Genomic DNA, 19452 nt, shown 5'->3' on the forward strand with positions numbered 1-19452 from the left:
GGCCCCAGGCTCACGAGGTAGCTCTGGAGGTGGGGAAGAAAGAAAAGAGAGAAAGAGAAAGGAAAAGGGAGAGAGCAGGAGGGCTGCCCCCCGTCTCTGGAGACTTCTGGGGAGGAGGGGCTGGGGAGTCATCGGAGGGACCCCAGCCCAGCAAGCGCAGCAGTGCAGGACGGCTGTGCCTTTTGGAGGAGGAGTGTCCCCGAGGACATGGAAGCTCTGCAGGCGTGAGGGGGCGGGAGGAGGAGGAGGAGCGGTGGCAGGGGAGGCAGAGGCTGCATACCAGGCTGTATCCTGTGGAGATAAGCAGAGCCCTGAAGTCATCGGAGTCCATGCTGCCTGTCTGCTTCTGCTCCCAGGACGCAGGCATAGCAGAGGAGGCCAGGCCCAGAGGAGGCAAGAAGGGCCGCCCCATGTGCACAGCGGGCAGACAGGACAGTGGCGGGAGCGGGGAGACAGGAGGCCAGAGAGACCAGGTAAGGGGGAAAGTGTCGGAGAGACACGAGGGCAGGGAGGTGGCAAGAGAGCCGTGAGATGGCACACACGATGGCAGGAGAGGCGAAGGGGAGGGGAGGAGAGAGAAGGAGAGAGAGAGAGCAGTTAATCGCCGTCCTCGGGGCCCAGGGTGCGCGTACCTGCCGGTCGTTCTCCACGTCGTAGCCCAGGCTGATGAGGCAGGCCTTGAACTCCTCGGGCCCCAGTGCCCCGCCATGGTCCTGCCGGGGCCATCCAAGGCGGGAGTGCGGGAGGGTGGTGTGGAGACCAGGCCGCAGAGGTGGGAGGGGACCCAGCCACATGCAGAGGGTGGGGGGACACACGGGGAAGGGAAACAGAGTTAGAGGCAACACAGATGAGGGTATGGCCAGGGACAGCTGGGGCAGGAGCCAGCTGGGGCCTCGGCCCAGGGGGCCCGAGGCAACCAGGGACCTCCCTGGCCTCCTCTGGGCAGTGGTGACAATGAGAACCCAGTCCTGGGTGCAGGAGGGAGCGGGGGCTCTTCTTGCCCTTGTGATTTGGGCTAGGAGAGAGGGCCACCAGGGCCAGAGGGGTAGCGCTAAGGCTGGACTGTACACAGGGACGCCAGGTGGTGGCACATCAGCCCAGCAGGGCTGGGTGCTTAGGTCCTCTAAAGGACACAGTGTGTGGGGGCCAGATTCCCAAGCCAGGTCATAAATCCTGGGAATGCTGGGACTTCGTGTGCCACAGGGTTTCAGCCATAGGCAGCAAGGATGTGCCTCCCCCCCACTTCTCCTGTGTGCGCCCCCCGGGGTCACTGGCTGAGATCCCGCCAGGCCTGAGTGGCGGCTGATACTTAGAGATGTGAAGGTACAGACAGATGCAGAGATGGAGGGGCCAGACGGGATGGTGAAAGGGGAGGGAGGGACCGCGGCAGGGGGATGTCCACCTTGTCAAAGTGGTTGAAGGACGCCCGGAATTCTTGCATCTGCTCCTGGCTGATGCCCTTGGCATCCCGGGTGAGGATCTGGTTCTCCACCTCGTTGATAGTGCGGGCGATGGTGGTGAGCAGCTGCTCCCAGCCCACGCGCACGTGCTGGGGAGGAGCCGGGCAGGGGCAGGGCGTGAACGTAGGTGTGGTGGCTGGTCGGGGTCTCCCCTGGGGCCTCTTCAGCCCCAAACCCTCCTGCATGTGGGGCGTGGGGCCTCTCTGCCACCTCTGCCAACCACTGGTTTCATTCACTCCTGGGATGAACATGGCAGGGGGCAAGGACCCGACACCCTGTGCCAAGATCCACATGGCACCTCTTTAGAGGCAGGCTGGCCAGTGCTCAACCTTGGCTCTGGGGATGGGAAACAGTGGTTTGTGGCATTTGTGGACCAGCATGATGAGACGCTGTCACCAGGGTTGATTTCAAGCCACCAAGGGGACCAGCTTCAAAACTCTCATCATGCTGGTACACTGCCCTTGCACACAGTCAGGGTCTGGGGGAGGCTTCCAGGTCCCTGGGTGAGTCTAACCCAAGATAGGTATTGCCACGGTGATGGGGGAGTACAGGTAGGGCTTTTTTTTTTTTTGGTACTGGGGATTGAACTCAAGGGCACTCGACCACTGAGCCACGTCCCCAGCCCTATTTTGTATTTTATTTAGAGACAGGGTCTCACTGAGTTGCTTAGCGCCTTGCTGGTGCTGAGGCTGGCTTTGAACTGATAATCCTCCTGCCTCAGCCTCCCGAGCTGCTGGGATTATGGGTGTACGCCACCACGCTGGGCTGAACTAGTCTTTTAACAAATTTTAAATAGCAAAAAACATTTCCACCAGAGAGCCTGGCGAGCGGCGGAGCCCGGCTGGGCCTGCGCACCTCCATGGTGTAGTTGGTGTGCTTGTTGTCGAAGATGAGGGCCTCCTGGATGAGCTGGTGCTGCTGCTCCAGCAGGTCCAGGTTGGGCTTGTAGTCCACGATGCTGCGCTCGTACTGCTTCAGGTGGCTCAGCTGGTCCTCCAGGGTCCCGTTCATCTCAATGGAGATGCGTCCGATCTCCTGCAGGAAGGCAGCGCCGCCAGGGGTGAGACCACTCCAGCCAACCCCGGGGGGCTCTCCAGCCTGGAGTCCTGGGCCACAGGACTGCTGACCTAAAGGCCGGCTGCTCTGGGTTACCCGCTCTGGTCCTCCTCTCAGGTAAAAGCAGCCATCATGGGGAGTCCGTGGGCCATGTGTGTCACACCCCTAAGCTCACTGGACCCTGGTCCCTCTGTGAGGCCTGCACCTAAAACAGGCCTGACCACAGACGTGGGAACATGGAAGCTCAAGGGGGCTGGTTATCGCAGTAAGAGGCAGCCAGGATTTGAGCCTGGGCCTGTGGCTCCTAACCGCGGACCCTCAAGTCCAAGGCTCTACAGGCTGCAGAGACAGCGCTGAGCCCCAAGGCTGGCCCTCCTAGGCCCCCTCCCCAGGCTTGCTGAGTTTAAAGAGGCTGCTCACTGTCAGCCTGGTCCACAGCGAGCATTTACTAGGAGGTGGCTGGAGTTGCTATCAGCAGTGCCCCCAAACCCTATGGCTCAAGAGGGTCCCTAGGGAGCCGCTAGGAGTGCCGACTGTCTTGTTCACTGCTCTGTGGTATCTCTCCCGTGGGGCCAGCACAGAGCAGCGGCCAGATGCATTTGCTGGGGGGAATGGAGAACTTCCACTCCACTCTGGAGACAGAACCAAGGTGCAGAGGTGCGGCTGGCGCGAGGCGCAGCGTGCAGGGAGGGGCTGCTCTAGTCTCACCTGCCCGAGCCTCGGCCAGGTTTCTGTCTAGTGCTGCCACTTTTGCCCACATAACTTGGTGGCCCTCCTAGTCCTAGAGGGTGATCAGGGGTCCTAACAAGCCCAGGGGCCACAGGGACCCTCTGACCCAGAAGCTCGCCCAGGTACATGCTCCACTCCGCCCACGCCCAGGGCAAGGGGGGCACCCTCACCTCCATCTTGGTCTGGATCCAGGGCCCCACCACGTTGGCCTGGCTCGAGAACTGGCGGCGGAGGTGCTCGTTAGACTGCTGCTTGCTCTGCTCTTCCAGAAGTGCGCGGTCCCTCTTTGGCACCAGCTGTTGCACCTGGGGACACGCGGCAGGAGTGGTCAGGGCAGTGGGCTCTCCTGCTTGGCCGGCCCCACCAGCCCTCCCCGCGAGGGGCTCGGGCCCACCTTCTCCCACTTGGAGTTGATGATCTGGGGGGTGACGGTGGTGTAGGGGTTGCTGCCAGATAGCTTGATGTGGTTGCTCTCAGCGATCCTCTGGGCCTCCTTGTGGATGGCCAGGATGGCCTCCCGCTCCCTGTCGGCGTCCGGGAGGGTGGACTTGAACTGGTCGTGGGCTGAGATCAGGCCCTAAGGGAAGGAGTAAGAATGAGGGGGGCAGCCTGGACCTCCTGGGCCCCCAGAAGGGAGCAGGGTTCCGGGGCCTGGCAGACCTCGATCTCCTCGATGGTGTGAACGATGAACATGTCCTGCAGGTCCTCCATGGCGCTCTCCATCCAGTTGTTGAAGGGTGCGGCCCGCTTGGCGTACTCCAGGTGCAGCTGGTCAATGGTCTCCAGCTGCTTCTCTGTTTTCTGTGATGTGCGGATAGGGACAGGGACAGAGCAGGAGGGCAGGTCAGCGGGTGAGTAGAGGAAGGAAGAGTCCCAAGGAGCACTAAGGGGGGTCAGGAGAAGCCCCTGGACTTGGGCATCATCCTCACTACCCACCATCCTCAAGGACAGTCAGGGCCCAGGGCTCCACCAGTGACCCAGCCCCTCCTCACCTCCAGGGCTTCCCTGCGGCTGTGGGTCAGAGAGCCCAGGGCGTCCCACTGGTCACAAATCTTCTGACACCGAGTGTTGACATTGTGGGAATCATAGTAATCCAGCTCGCTGTGGGCCAGGCACATGGCAGTGAGACCCCAGGCAAGGGGTGTAGCTGCACCCTGCCCCAGGGGTCCCAGGGCCAACACTGGAGGGCAGTAGTAATCAGCTGCCCAGGGCAGGAGGAGTGGGGCGGGTGGGAGTAGTGGCTTCTAAACAACCAGGCGGGGGGCTGCAGTGCAGCCCTAACAAGCCTGGGATTTTGGCTGTTCCTTGATTTAAAGAACACCCAGCAGAGTGCAGAGGCTCAAACCACGGGCTCTGGAATGTGGTTGATGATGATTGACCCCTAATGATCCTGGCTGAGTGTACCCCCTACTCCAGATGCCTCCGTTTTCTTATCTGTGACGTGGGATGAGACTATGGGGGTGTCCAGTCAGTTCATGTACATGAAGTGCTCAGAGCAGCCTCTACACCTCGTAAATACAAGAAGCAACAGCTACTCATGAACGATTTAATTCATTTCAACGGGCAGTAAGAAAAAAAGATGTAACTAGCATGCAATCTCATGCTAAGTAACCAATTTGATATTTAAGAAAATAAGTAAGTTGCCTTAACAGGCAAATAATAATGGTACAGCAGACCCCTTATCTGAGGTTTGGCTTGCAAACCTCAGATAAGGGGTCTGCTGTACCACTGAAAACATCAATGTCGTGACTGTTTCAAGAGAGAATGACCACATCCCTGTGAACTTTACTCCAGTATATTGTCACAATTGTACTACTTTGTTGTTGATAATCTCTTAATGTGCCTACTGTATAAATTAAATTTCACGATAGGTACGTATGCACAGAAAATATAGCAGACCTAAGGTTTGGTGTTATTCACGGCTTCGGGCATCCATTGTGCCCCCTTGGTACGTTCTTGGGCTGTACCCCGAGTGAGGGGGCTGCTGCTGTTTGGGAACTATTATTATTATTATTATTATTGTCCATGACTGTGGCATGGACAGCACTCAAAAGACCCTCCCTCTCTCTTCCAGAACAGTTTAGAAAGCCCCAGGCCCCAGGTCAGGGCAACAGGTCTCATGCAGCTGGCCCAGTCAGCTGGGGGCACCTGCCCAGGTCCCTATAGCCCCTACAGCCCCTGAGGGTACCTGCCTCTGGCCTTGCTGTCCTTGGTAGGGACATGCAGGACCCTGGGGGGTACATGTGGAAGCCCTACAGCACTGTCTGGGGCAGATGGGAAGCCCCAGAGCACCCCACAGCAAGGACGGGGGAGCAGGAGGGAAACCAGGGTGCCCAGTGCGGGGCTCCCTGGCATTAGCCTGGGTTACCCATCTTCAGGAATAGCAGGACTCTGGGGGCAACTGCGGCAGGGCAGGGGTGGCTGTGGAAGAGGCAGCTCCAGCCAAGAAGCCTATTTTTGAGCAGACGGCTATTTTGGGAGCCTTGCGGCCCCTTTAGGGCCTGTGGATTTTCCATGAAGTAATGGCCTGGGCCTCCCACTCGCCAGGCCCTCCCTGCCGCAGCCGCTGCGCTGGTGGAATAAGGCCCCATTCACGGGCTCCAGGGGCTCAGTGTACTAATTGTGCACACAAGTTTATCTGAAGGGTGGGGAAGGGAGGGGCGAGACCCGGCTGCCTGGAAGCCTTCACAGTAAGTGTATTCTGAGCAGGAGGGAAGAGGCTGGGTGGAACAATGGGCCAACTGTGCAGCCCGGTTCCTCGGGGAGGAGCGGCTGGGAGTGCAACAGACCAGCAGTCCACCCCGCCAGGGGCTGGGGGCCTACATGGTATGGTGGGCAGGGTGGCGGGTGAGGCCCGGGGACCCCTAAAGCCTGAGGACTCAGGACAAGTGGTCAGCAACCTCTTCTCTGCTGGAGGACCTAGAGTTCCTTGTTCTTCATTCAGGGCTGAGGCAGGAGGGGCCAAAAGTTTTACCCCAGAAGGCCCTTCGTGGTATCTAGGAGGTGAAGGCTCAAGGGCCCCATTCCAGGCCACGGTAGGCTGGACCCGGGATGCTTCCACCACCCCCCAGGGGAGGGCGCAGAGGGCCCACACATACTTGAGTTCCTGGGCAATCGCTGCAATCTGTTCCACGCGGTCCTGGTGTGCGGCCAGGTCACTCTCGAAGGCCTCGTGCTTGCGGATGAGGGCTTTGATGTCTGACAGGGTGGCTGTCTCATAGTCCCGGTGTTTCAGCATGGCCTCCTTCCCTGGGGGTGGGTGCACAGAGGCACTTGGACAGCAGCCCAGCAGCCATGGGGCTGTCCAACTAGGAGGGGAAGGGGAATGTGGACTCCACATCCTTCCTTGCCGAGGGAGGTACTATGAGTCCAGAAACTTCCAGAACCTTCTTCCTTGCCCTCCAGGGATCTCTAGGCCCAAGTATGTTCTGGATGGAGTCTGTGGGTCTGAGACAGATCCCAACTCAACCCATGTGTTCTGAACTCAACCCCCTTTACTGGGAGGGGACCATAGAATCGGACCACGGCAGCAGGGCCAGAAAGCTAGACCCCGTTTCTGGTGGACAGGACCTGGAGAAGCACCTGGGCCCAAGGCCCACTCGCCCGGCAGGGCCAGGGAAGGGGCAGCTTCAGGGTCTGGGTTCTCCTGGGAGCCTGGCCCCGAGCCTGCACCACAGCCTTTTGGAGCCAGGCTCCTCGGGTGGTGATCCCACCACACATCTCAGCCCCTTCCCACTGTCCTCTGGCTGTTGATATGCAGTGGGGCGGGGTTGCTGTGAGGCCCTTTGAAGGGAGGAACACTGTTATTAGTCCTGGAGCCTGACTAATGACATACCCAGCACAAAAGCTCAAGCCAACCCTGCAAGCCAGTGAGGTGACTGCAAGGCACAGAGAGGAGTGCGCCAGCCTGCGGGAGGGGAGTGAGGACCCTGCTCTTAAGGGGCCCTGCTTTAGCTGAGCTCCTTTGCTAGGAGTGGCAGCTCAGAGAGCCCCTTCTGGCTCTGCCCAGAGCACCTGACAAACAGCTGCCACCCCGTGTGGTGACTAATAAGTCTCTGGGTCCCATCCTTCATCTGTAAAATGGGGCCAACAGCAGCAGCTACATGGCATCGGGCTAGTCCAGGCTTCAGCGAGGTGACGTGAGAGTGGCGGGTGCGGAGCCAGTGCTATGCTCATCTCAGCCACCCACAGCCTCTTCTGTCCGGCAACTACCAGCCACCCCTCGGCAGGGCCTGGCACGCAGGCAAGCGGTGGGCTGCCCGGGAGACACTACTCCCTGGCCAGTCGGCCGCCCCACCCCCTCGGGAGGCCTGACCACAGAGGCTAGCGGGCAGTTCCCCTCTCCAGACCGCCTTCCCCTGGGGTGGGAACCAGAAATAGCAGGTTAGCATTGGGCCTCGGCTGCGCTTCAGCAGGCAGCTGGAGGGGCCGCCTGAGGAACCAGGGAGCAGGCCCAGCCAAACCATATCAGATCAGGCCAAGTGGCAGCCAGAGGAGGGACGTGGGGGTTCACTGGTGTTTGGTTTCATTTCCAGGAAATCCAGGTCCCAGCGAGGAGCACCTGCATGGATCCTCAGCCCTGCAGCGCTGAGCAGTGATGCTCAAACCAGCCCGAGACCCCTAATTGGACTGAGGAGGCGTCCTGACTGCTGCAGGGGCGCAGGGCACTGCGGGCCAGCCCCTTCTCTGGTTCAGAGGACAAGCTCTGGTCTCGGGCACGGGAGCTGGCAGGTCTGCCCGGGACTCCGGGCTGATGCAGGGCAGGGCTTGATGCCAAACGCCTGTGGCGGAGGGGACGCCTAGCCAGGCAGGGGTATGTGGAGGCTCCTGGACCAGCCGGGCCCGGGCCCAGGACTAAGCTAACTTCTAAACTCCTTAGGTGAAGGCCAGACCCAGTCATTCCCAGGGACAGGGCTCTGGTGGGCCATCGCACCCACGCCCCTCAGAAAACCACTGCCCAGGGTTTCCTGGAGCCTTGGAGAGGGCACTGAAAGACGTGCCCAGAAAGGAAACCCATAGGCAGACACCCCAGCAGCCCTGGAGGAGGAGCATGTGGAGCAAGACAGCAGGGGACGGCTCAGCCTGAGCGCGGGACGTGGGTGCTGTAACCTCTCCTTGCTGTGGCCAGGGGTTCTAGGACAAGGGAAATGCAAACCTTCGCTGGCCCGAGCATTCCCTGGGCAGGAAAGCTGCTGCGTACAGGCCTGTCTGGGAGAGTGGCTGAAGACACGTTTATTGAACAAACATACGGACTGAACGCCAGCCTCCTTCCCCAGGAGACAGCAGCAGCCATCACGCCCTCCTCCTAGGTACCACTTTTATGAGGCACAGGAGAGGGGCCTGCACCCCCCGTCCCTGCCTGGCCAGCTTCCTGGCCTTGCCATGTGTCCCTGGCAGAGAGGACCAGGGGATCGCTGTGGATCTGGCACTGCTGTTGGAGAAGGGCAGGCTGAGCTCATGTGAAGGGCACGAGCTGGCCACAGCCAGGGACAGCTGAGGTGGGCACAGGCCTGTGGGTCATGTGGAGCTGCCATGGGAACCTCTTGGGACAGGGGTGGGGTGGCCTGCCCACACAGCAGGGTGGACAGTGGCTAGCAGAGGTCCCAGAGGCTGGATGGAGATTCTGTGAGGAGTGAGGGGCAGAAGAGCCAAGGACCACACCAGGCGAGAAGGGGGATCAGCTGGGCCATGGTGGCAGGAGGGCCAGGAGGGCCAGCAGGGCCAGGAGGCAGTATGGGCCACGAGCAGGAGCGAGGAGCCTGGAGGGCTTTTGTGTTTGTCCCCCACATTCCCACCGGCACCAGAGCTGGGGCTGAACCCAGGGCCCCCGTGAACCCCGCCCCTGGCCTGTGCTTGCTTTCTTCTCTGGCTTTCCCAGGACTGATAGTTTTCTGGCCCCTGGAATCTGGAATCTCAACCATGGTGTGGGTCCCGACCGAGGGCCAGGGACGTGATGGAATTCTACATCCCGAGCCAAGGCACAGGCAGCTCCGAGGCCGCCGGGAAACAGGAGGCGACACGAATTCCCTCCAAGTGGACCCATCTTGCAGGGGTCCAGGCCCCTGGCAGGAGGCCCTGAAGCAGGGCAAGGAGGGGCTCCAGCGAGCGCCACTGCAGGTCCCGCAGCAGAGCCAGAGGCAGCTGGGAACACGCGAGCTCTTCAGCATGCGGCACCAGCAGTGTGAGACGGGGGCAGACTGTCCCAACATGGTGCCAGGGACAGGAGAGCCCTGTCCATATGCCTGACCTGGATGGGGATGGGAACTGCCTCAGAGAAGCCACGGCACAGCTATACAGTCACTTCCCTAAAAGCAGGACAGGGCTTGGCTGCATTCCTGGATGACTGACCCTTCATGACCCAGGAAGAGGCCTGTAATAATCTCTGAGGCCAGCGCAGGTTGGGCAAGAAGGAAGACATGGCCCCAGGTGCGCCCTGCTGCCTGGGGCTGGACGAGTCCCAAAGCAGCTTTAGACAAGACAGGAAAGGGGCTGGACACACAGACCCTGCACAGCAGGGGGTCCGGGGGTGCGTGCGTGTGTGCACATCTGAGCAGGAACGGGGAAGAGGGCCGTACCGTCAGTCCAGGCCTCGTGGATGGAGGCCTTTTGCCGGAACTTCTCTGCCAGGTGGTCGAGCCGCTCCAGCCTGCGGATCTCATTCAGCAGCCACTCCTCATAGCCCTTCTCCGCCTGCTCCAGGTGCTGCCAGCCATTGTTGATGTCCTGTGGGGGCAGGAGAGGGCAGGGCTGTCATAGGAGGCTGCAGAAGGTCAGCGGCGGGGCCACAGTCCTGCCCGACCCCGCTTTGCCGTGTGCAGGTGCCAAGAGCCCAGCACACTCGGTCCCTGGGTTCCTCTGCATTAACTGAATGAGTCTGTGAACTGGAGAGCGAGTGAATGGATGGACAGACAGAGGGATGCTGTGGGTGAGGTTATGGAGCCAGAGGTGACCCCCGATCCTAGGGTTACAGCAGCCTAGGGGTCCAAATTCAAACTTCCACACACACCACTCAAGTGTGACACCAGGGAGTGTCCCTCAGCCAGCCAGCCCCAGAGGCCATGTGTTCTGGTTGAGGGAGACATGCTGGCCGAGCAGCAGGCCAAGCCCAAGGGCTGTTCTGAGCTGCCGTTGCCCCTCCCAGCTGCTCTTCAGTCCCGCGGGCATGGCCCCCTGGGGCGGGCGCTCACCGAGACCATCCTGCCCTCGGAGGGCATGAAGGCCGGCCGGTTGCTGAGGCGCAGCTTGGTCTGCAGCGTGTTGAAGTTGATCTCCAGCTGGCACTTCTCTTGCACCTTGGGCGGCTTGTGCACGCGCCGGTAGTCGCGGAAATCCTCCAGCTTCTGCTGCATCTCCTGGATGGTCTTCTGGGGCACCCGGTCCTCTAGCCAGGGAATGGTGCGCCGGATCCACTCCAGGAGCTGCGGGCCCACAAGAAGCCGTGGTGACCCTTGCAGAGGGCAGAGTGCCCACAGCCTGCCCCCAGCTATGGAGCATGGGACCTGGACCACTGTGGGCCTGCCCCCAGGGCTTCCCCTCCTCCCTAGCCTGGCTCTCCCGTGAGTCCTGTTGGGACCCCACAGCACAGGATTCTGGGAACAAGGCCTCCTGGGAACCCCCGTGCTGCTCTTGGCTGTACCTCTTGCCTCTTTCCCAGGTCTACGTGGGCAGCTCAGCAAACACCCCTCCTCAGAAGCCCCCTCCTCGCTGTCAGGTGACCCACTATCCCTGGCTTCCCTGAGCTTATCTAAGAGCCTCTCTGCCTGGTTCAGGGATGGTAAATGTCACAAGGGCAGGGGTCCACAAGGGAGCATGGCCTGGGACCCAAAACACATCAGAAAATTGAAAAAGAAAGTAACGTGTATTCCTAGCAGCTACTCTGATCTTTCTAGGACAATTCTAGGAAGGTAAAGCCAGTTACTGTCTATCGGAGAGCACTTGGGCAAGTGGCTCCAAACGCCAACCCCAGCCAAGTGAGGGGGCCGAGGACAGAGGCGTCTGCCTGAGAGTGCACCTTGACGCTCGGGCAGGGTCCCTCGCAGGCAATGGCGGGGGACCCAGAAGCCCCGCTCTTTGCCCTGCCTGGTGTTGGGAAGGACGGCTGCAGCACTGGGGATGGGGCACAGGCTCGTGCGTGGCAGGCAAGAGCTCAAGCACCGAGCCTCACCCCGGTTTTGCTTTTGTAAAATGTGTAGGCAGAATAAAAAGTTGGCCGCCCTAGACTGGTTGTCAGATACTTGTCGAATTCTTCTGGTCTGTGAAATCTCAAAGGCTGGAAACCAGTGGCCTCTGAAGAACAGTCACGTGACTGCTGAGCATCTCTGCAGGAAGAGCTGGCTGCGACAGGGACCAGGCTCTGACCCTGTACCACCAGGCCAAAGGGCCGCGCCCCGACCTGGCGACCGCACGCCCTGTGCCCACACCTGCCATCTCCCTACTAGGGCTGCGGGGACCTCTGGCCAAGAGCAACAGGAGCTGTCAGCAAAGCTGCGGGCAGGGGGGCAGGGACACAAGCACTCACGTCGCTGGCCAGCCGCTCGTAGTCCTCCATCAGGTGCTCGTTCTCCTGGTTGACGGCGAGCACCTTGCAGATGCGGTTGGCCGCGGTCTCGGCCTGGGACGGGAGAAGTGCAGAGTCAGGACTGCCTCAGGCTTGGGGACCCTCCCGCCAACAGCGCGTCCCTAGAAAGCAGCTTGTCCATGGCCCTCAGAGAACTTCCCGAGGGGGAAGGAAAGAAAGTGCAACTGCAGCAGGGCGGCTGGGCCCTGCGTGCTCCTGCGGGAGCCTCCTGTCTTGAGAACAAGCCCTCGCCAGAGTCCCCACGAAGAGGAGCGCTGGGGCTGCAGTGGGCCCAAGTCCTGGAGGAGCCTCGGGTGGACAACAGCTGGAGGGAGCCACAGGGGGCTCTGGCCCCAGGAGCAGCCAGCGTGTGGGTACAACACGCCCGGTCCCCTCTCCTCCCCTCGGGCGGGTGTTACCACCTCGCGTGGGCAGAAATCAGCTGTGGGCAGAAGGGGCCATGGCTCTGGAGAACACAGCGTGGGCAGCAGGCCCTGCCTTCTCTGCGGGGGAGCACAGGTGTGAGCAGGAGGGAGGTGCCACACCAGGGAGAGGCCAGGTACCTTTCAGGAAGCACAGAAAGGGTCCAAGAGGAGTTGAAACGGCAACAGAACAGGAACAGAAATAGTGAGGAGGGTCTACAGAGCGACGGGAGGAAAACAGAGGCTCGGGAGACGGCTCCAGGCACTCGGCCTGGCCTCTCCCATCCACACTGCAGGGCAGGCAGGGAGGGGCGCAGCCAGCCAGGCCAGCGTGAGCGCGTGCACACACAAGGGCACACACCCTGCACCCTGCGCAGGACACGCCAGGGACCTCAGGCAGTGCCCCTCAGAAGTGAGCTCTCGGGGCCTCAGCTGGTGACACCAGCCCCAGCGCACAGGAAGCACAGCCAGGGCAGCAGCTGGCGGGGGGGTCGCGGGGTCAGTTTCTGACCCCTAACGGGCAGTGACATCTGGCACCCCCAGCTTAAATCCACTCTCCACCAGGATGCTGCTGGTCACAGGGATGTGGGGTCACTGGATTCCTGGCAGCCAGCTCGGGGGTCAGGGGTCGGGTGCTCAGGGCTGGTGAGTGAACTGAGTGAGTAAAGGAAGAAAGAGGCGGTGTTTACGGATGACCAGGAAAGAGGGCCACTCAAGGCCAGGCTGGGGTGACCTTGCAGTTATGAAACAAAAACCCCAGAAAGCACCCTTAAGAGAGAGATGGGACCAATCTCTGGGAGATGACCACAGCAATAACAGGCATCATGAGGAGACCTGAGAGGTGAATTCACAGCCGAAGGCCGACGCCACCGGAGTCTAGCACTCTCCTTCCAGGACAGGCCCGTGTCCTGCAGGGTGGCCCATGTCTCCTCCACAGGAGGGGCTGCAACAAGCTTCTAGGCCCAGCTGCCCAGAAACCTCCAACCACTCTGACCCGCCTTTCCGTCAGCTTCTGCTCCCACAATCCCTCGGAACCCTCGACCACCACCAGAGTTCAGCTCCGAGCACAGGGGCGTTTTAGGAAGAGGAACAGCCACCTGGTGAGGGCGGTGTGGTGGGCAGGGAGGACCACAGTGGGCAAGTCCAGTGGGAAGTGTGCGTAGGCCGGTCTGCAGTGAGGACCCTCCTCCCAGGGGAGGGTGCGTCCTCCCTGGGTGTCCCTTGCCTGTGCCCTCCAGCAGAACATGGCAGACATCAGCCCCAGTCACAGGCCAGTAGAAGGGAAAGGGGCTCCATCTGGTCATGTGGCCAGGGGGACAGAAAACACCACCCGTGCCCACCTGGCAGGGCAGGGGCAACCCCACTGGCCACTCACGGAACACTGGCTGTACCTGCAGGGCCTTGTTTACCCCAGAACAATCCTGTAAGAGGGGCTACTGCGAGCCCCATTTCATAGATGGGGAAACGGAGGGATGTGCCTTATCCAAGGTCACAATGACACAAGGTGGTCTACAGAAGGCAGCAGGAGCCGTGGTCCTGGGACTTTAGAGTCCCACTTCTTCTTTAAACAAGGACTGATTCCTCGTCCTCTGCACCAAACGCTGACACAAAGTTAGCGGAACACTCCGCTGCCCGCGATGCTTCAGAGACCAGGGAGGGCACAGAGGCACTAAACGAGAGCCCCTGAGGGGCCAGGGGTGGCATACGGTCAGCAGGCTCAGGGAAAGGTGCCTGTGGGCACCTTTGCCAGCTCTACCCAAGCTGGCTCGGCTTCTGGAGGGCGGGTGGGAGAGCGGGGAGCTCCAGAGAAGGCCAGCCTGCAGAGCTGAGCCTGGGTGGGGCCAGGGGCCAGCAGGCGGGAGGCCCTGAGAAGGATGCCACGTGGTCCCATCCTAGCTCTGCCACCTACTGTGCACTGGGCTTCTCCTTGTCTGAGCAGGATGTTCCGCCTACTCACAAGGTGGGCTGCGCTCAAACAGAGCACATCTGGGGACCCTGCAGAAGTCCCACAAAGACAAACGGCGGGAGGCACTGGGGACACCAAGTCACGGGACATCTGTCCTGGGTGGCCCTTCTGGTGCCCTGCTTAGCCAGGGCTCTGACCATATGTGAACAGACAGTGGTGACGTAGGGTGACAGAGGGCAAGTCCGCAGCCACAGCAGCAAGGGTCCTCCCACCCCGGCTCACCTTCTGGGCCCCCGAGAAAGCGTGGTAGAAGCAGGACACGTAAGTCATGATGGCCTTCTCATCTGGCCTCAGAGTGCCCACAATATCTGCGCAGAGAGAGAGGGAGAGAGAGAGAGAGGCAGAGAGAGTGAAAGATGCAGGCAGGGAGCCGGCTGGCCCAAGGCTCATGCGGGAGGAACAGCGCTTGCTCTGGACTGGAAGCCAGCCCCCCAGGCCCGGGTGGTGCGGCTGCCTGGTGAACAGAGGGAGAAAGGTCTGGATAAGCTACTTCCTTTCCAAACCAGGGCTCTGTGAAGCAGACTTGCCGCGGCCTCTGTAAAAGCAGCTTTGTTTGGGGCTGGAGGAACCAAGGCAGACTTATTTTCTGAAAATGTAAGCAGGGGCTTACATGTTGGGTGTGACTCCTTACTCCTAGTGTTCTTCTACACCTCCTCGTCCCAGACTATGATGAGCCCCAACAGTCTGGCCCCGTATCTCATTCTTCCCCTCATTCTCTTCTCTTTAGCCTTTCCTTGTAAAAGCTAATCCTTGCCTCAGGGCCTTTGCACCTGCCTCACTCTTTCTGGAATGTCTTCACCATAATCTTCAGTCCTTCTCCTCACCCCAAGAGCCTACTCACATCACCCCTTCCTGTTCACGGCCAGTTAAGTCACCACAGCTATCTCTAGGCCACCATCCTGTCCCAAGTCCTCTACCACACTTCTCGCCACATGAAATAATTTTGTGTGCTGACCTATGGTGGTTACAGCCAGGGCGTCCGCGCTCACAGAGCAGGGAACCTGCCTGACTGGCAACAACTCTGTCCTCACTGCCTAGAACACAGCCTGGCACGGCCAGGCACCCGACAGACACTAGAGCAAAGACTGAACAGGCAGTGATGCCCAGGAGTGGGGGGGTGGCTTCCAGTTGGAGAGAGGCCACTGCCGTCTGCAAGAGAAATGAGGTGAGCGTGGGAGGCGAGAGGCAGCGGCGGCATTGGGCAGCGGCGGCGAGGAGGGCCTGCCCGGCCCTGCCCGGTACCTTCTGCGCTCCTGAGAAGGCATGGTAGAAGCTGGACACATAGGTCATTATGGCCTTCTCGTCGGGCCGGGCCGTGTTCACGATGTCTGCAAGTGAACGACAGGGGTTAAGCCGCCCGAGCAGGCTCCCGAGGCCACGCTGTCCTGGGAGAAGGACCCTCAGAACTGATTGGGGCACCCACGGGTCTGGGTGCACCCTCCGCCCCGAACCCCGGGGTCTCAGGAAAGGCCAAGGCTGTGGGAACTGGATCAGAAGGAGGCCACTTCCTCTCTGAGGGTGGCCTCGAGGGGCTGAAGGACAGTCAACTCCAGGGGCCACCAGAGGCCAGAGACATGGGTCCTGGTTGGGGGTGGTGCTGGCTGGAGTGAGGTCGGAAAAGGAAAAAACAAAATTCCACCCTGGCGGCCTGGACAGCAGGGAGGTGGGGGGCCGGCTGGGCGCAGGAAGCCGGAGCCAGTGCGCCGTGGCCAACCACCCTGCCCCAGGCCCAGAGAGCCGCCCCCCAGCTGCTTCCTTCCCCGCCCTTCTCCACCCCACAGAGACCTGGTCGGCTCTCGCTGCCCCTGCTCCGGGACCAAGGTGATGCGCCGTCCAGGTGTCCCGTGCACCAGGACTTATTCAGCCCTCCCCCGACTCCACCGGCTGAGCTCCCTGAGGTTACCCCCAAGGTCAGGTGAGGTTGCAGGCCCTGGCCCAGTGCCAGACCAGACAGGCGAGGCGGGAGAGAAAGGTGGTCACTGAACCAAAAGGACATACTGACCCTCTGCATCCAGCATCTTGGGGATATCGAGGTATTTCTCAGCCACTTCGAAGGCATTGTTCAGGTTGGTGACTGGATCGTCCTGTGGGGGCGAGGGGGACAGGAAGCAGTCAGGGGTAGGACTCATGGGCTGGGGGCACAAGAGCTGACCTGGGAGTGGGGAGACCAAGGGCAGGAGTCCCCAGGTGAGCTGTCCAGGGACGGGAAGGCCAATGCCCGCCATGGGGCAAACCATGGAACTTTAAAAAATATTTTAGTTGTAAATGGATCTTTTATTTACTTATTTCTATGTAGTGCTGAGGATCGAACCCAGTGCCCCTCACATGCCAGGCAAATGCTCTGCCACTGAGCCACAGCCCAGCCCACCCATGGAACTGTTCCTCCATGAAAACGCAGGCACGTACTTCCCACAGAATTCCCAGCCACCCGTCACCTGAGATCAACTTCCTGCCCTGAAAACCCACAGGTGCAGCCCAGGCCTGAGAGCGCACTGGGGCAGGTGTGGGGAGCACCTGTGGCCCACCTCCTGGAGTGCCCCAGCCCCCGGTCCTCATAGCCCCCCGTCCTGCTTCCCCTTGTCGGTTTCTAGCTGGAATGAGTCACATTCTCACTGTGACCAGAGGAGCTGCTTGAGGGCCTGTGTCTGAACGTGCCCTCCTCTGGCCTGAAGCTGCTCCTCCTCCAGGGACCCTCTCCAGCCCCTCCAGCTCAGGGGCACCGTCCTTCTGTAGGTGGCCTCCCGGCTCGGCTCGCGGGGACAGCCTCCTGTGCTGGGTTTGCTGTGGACATGCTGCCCTGCCTTCCCCAGAGCCGGGAGCTCTGAGAGCACGGGGCTGGCTCTCGCCCAGGAGGTGCTGGCAGGCGGTGGCGGTTCAGAATCCCCCACTGTCCTCCCCGGGGGCAGAGGGGGGTGCTGCCTAAACCAGAATCCAAGGAAGGGGAGTCAGAAGGCCTGAGGGACAGGCCCTAGGAGCCTGGCTGCTGCAATACCCATGGAGGGAGACGGGACAATCCCTGAGGGACTCAGGGAGCAAGTCAGTCACCAAGCCAGAGACCCGGGGAGCGGGCACGAATGCTCCCAGCCTGCCCAACGGAGCCAAGATCCAGCCAAGGAAGCGGACAGTGGACGGCAGCCCAGAGTCAGGGCATCAGACTCAAGTGTGAGAGGCCACTGAGGGCAGCAGGAGACATACCTTTCTCAGCTTGTCGTACTCAATCAGCTCTGGCCGGTGCCGGTGGATCAGGGCGTTGAAGGCAAGACCGTCCTTCCAGCTGCAAATGAAAAGCAAAGGTTATCCCAGCGGCTCAGGAGGCTGAAGCAGGAGGATCGTGAGTTCAAGGCCAGCCTCAGCAGTTTAGCAAGGCCCTGAGCAACTTGACAAGACCGTGTCTCTAAATAAAATATAAAAAAGGACTGGGGAGGGCTGGGGTTGTGGCTCAGTGGTAGCATATGGGAGGCCCTGGGTTCGATTCTCAGCACTGCTTACAAATAAACGAATAAAATAAAGGCCCATCAATATCTTAAATTTTTTTTTTTTAAAAAGGCGGGGCTGGGATGTGGCTCAGTGGTTACGAGCCCCTACGTTCAATCCCTGGTATATTAAAAAAAAAGAAGAAAAGAAAAGAAAGCAAAGCAAAGGTCACGAGGAGGGTGCCCTCACTGTGGTGGGAACATGGAATGGCACCAAAGCCGTTCTTAATTTCTAGGGTGGTGGTGAGGAGTAAATGAGTAAGTGCCTACACCAGTGTCTGACGTGTGACAAGCACTGTGTGACTGAGATGGCCTGACCCTCTGAGCACTGTACACCCAAGAGCCCTGAAGGAGATGGGCCCACTTAGAGGAGCCCAGTGCCTGGGCTGTGTGACCTGGCCCCGTGGCTGACCTGACCCACGGAGGGCTGTGGTCAGGGGCTGTGGCGCAGGCCGGCAATCCCAGCTACCAGGGAGATGAGTCGGGATCACAAGTTCAAGACCAAGCCCGGGCAACACAGCAAGACACTGAATCAAAAATTATACACACCCACAAAAGGCAGGGATGCAGCCCAGTGGCAGCGCACTTGCCCAGCACCCACAGAGCCCTGCGTTGGAGCCCAGGCCCCCTGCAGGAGTCCACTGTGGCATGCAGGGGGTCTCTCCAGCAAAGAGATCCTCTACAGAGTCACAAGCTGGTCCTAAGCTGGACTAGTTAGAGTTTCTTCTCTGAGATCCTTACTTAAAGAGCTGGTTCTTTCCGAGGTCAGGCTTGATGTCACCTGCTCAGAATGTGACCCCAGTTAGCGTTCTTTTGCCTTGCTCAGTTGTACCATATTTACATAGCACTTCTCACTCTCTGAAATGGCTGCACCGCGCACCTCCGACTGCTGCTCCCCTTGCCTTGGGGTCGACCGCCCACGGCAGGGCCTCATTGAAGCAGCATGTACTCCACAGATATTCACTGACTGAACACATAAACGAGTGAGAAGATCATCATCTGATGGCGAGGAAAGGAAGGAGACATATAGAGGAGTCATCAAGAGAGGGACCACGGCCAGGCACAGTGACGCACACCTGGAATCCCAGCAACTCAGGAGGCTGAGGCAGGAGAATTACAAATTCAAGGCCAGCCTCAGCAAATTAACAAGGATCTAAGAAGCTTAACAAGACCCTGTCTTAAAATAAAAAATAAAAAGGGCAGGGCGTGGTGGCAGCCTGTAATCCCAGCAGCTTGGGAGGCTGAGGCAGGAAGACTGCGAATTCAAAGCCAGCTTCAGCAACTCAGTGAGACCCTGTCTCTAAATAACATACAAAATAGGGCTGAGGATGTGGCTCAGAGGCCGAGTGCCCCTGAGTTCAATCTGTATTACCAAAAGAGAGAGACGTACAGACAGGTGGGAGGACCATGGAGCATGTGCTATTAACAGTGGAGTATGACGGGAAAGGCCCTCAATATCCAGCACAGGGCTCTGGAGAACATACCAGGACCCCTGTGGAACCTATGTGCCACCCCAGAAGCTTAGAGGGGCGAAGTCACGCACCAAGCAGGACCTGATCTGAGTCTGTGCCCTAACCAGAGGGCCGCCCCACCTCTCGTGCAGCACTAGCCCTGCCTGCCTCGGTCACGGTGATATGTCTCACCCTCTCCCACCACAGGGAGCGAGATCAAGCTGGGCCTAGTGCTGATCTTCTTAGCAGAGAGTATATTTCCCCACCTCTAGATAATAACGAAGGATCAGTCCCCAAGTCTTCTGCTTGGGGCAGAAGAAGGTTCTAGAAGGCTGCAG

The 19452-nt window shown here is 59.9% G+C and overlaps 1 protein-coding gene and 1 long non-coding RNA gene across 6 annotated transcripts in view; one reads left to right on the forward strand and one right to left on the reverse strand.

The window, feature by feature from the left end:
- Positions 1–19452, reverse strand: part of Actn4 (actinin alpha 4) — a 69814-nt gene that overhangs the window by 1700 nt on the left and 48662 nt on the right. The window contains exons 6-20 of one of the 5 annotated variants that reach the window (XM_058577673.1): positions 17386–17464; positions 16193–16274; positions 15433–15518; positions 11764–11856; positions 10433–10663; positions 9821–9968; positions 6344–6494; positions 4238–4346; positions 3906–4046; positions 3640–3822; positions 3416–3550; positions 2316–2495; positions 1403–1549; positions 633–713; positions 281–346 (exon numbers count right to left, since the gene is read on the reverse strand). In XM_058577673.1, the coding sequence (XP_058433656.1) occupies positions 281–346; positions 633–713; positions 1403–1549; positions 2316–2495; positions 3416–3550; positions 3640–3822; positions 3906–4046; positions 4238–4346; positions 6344–6494; positions 9821–9968; positions 10433–10663; positions 11764–11856; positions 15433–15518; positions 16193–16274; positions 17386–17464 (1912 nt within the window). Of the gene's footprint in view, positions 1–280; positions 347–632; positions 714–1402; positions 1550–2315; positions 2496–3415; positions 3551–3639; positions 3823–3905; positions 4047–4237; positions 4347–6343; positions 6495–9820; positions 9969–10432; positions 10664–11763; positions 11857–14412; positions 14499–15432; positions 15519–16192; positions 16275–17385; positions 17465–19452 lie in introns of all 5 variants that reach the window. The other 4 variants (XM_058577671.1, XM_046440185.2, XM_058577672.1 and 1 more) reach the window with 4 other exon arrangements.
- Positions 242–11464, forward strand: LOC124089929 (uncharacterized). Its single transcript, XR_006850883.2, has 2 exons — positions 242–473; positions 7781–11464. It is a non-coding gene; the product is annotated as an uncharacterized LOC124089929 (long non-coding RNA).

The sequence above is a fragment of the Marmota monax genome, unplaced genomic scaffold, assembly GCF_021218885.2.
Source record: "Marmota monax isolate L192 unplaced genomic scaffold, Marmota_monax_Labrador192_F-V1.1 WCK01_AAM20220418_F8-fsc00228, whole genome shotgun sequence".
NCBI classification, from domain to species: domain Eukaryota; kingdom Metazoa; phylum Chordata; class Mammalia; order Rodentia; family Sciuridae; genus Marmota; species Marmota monax.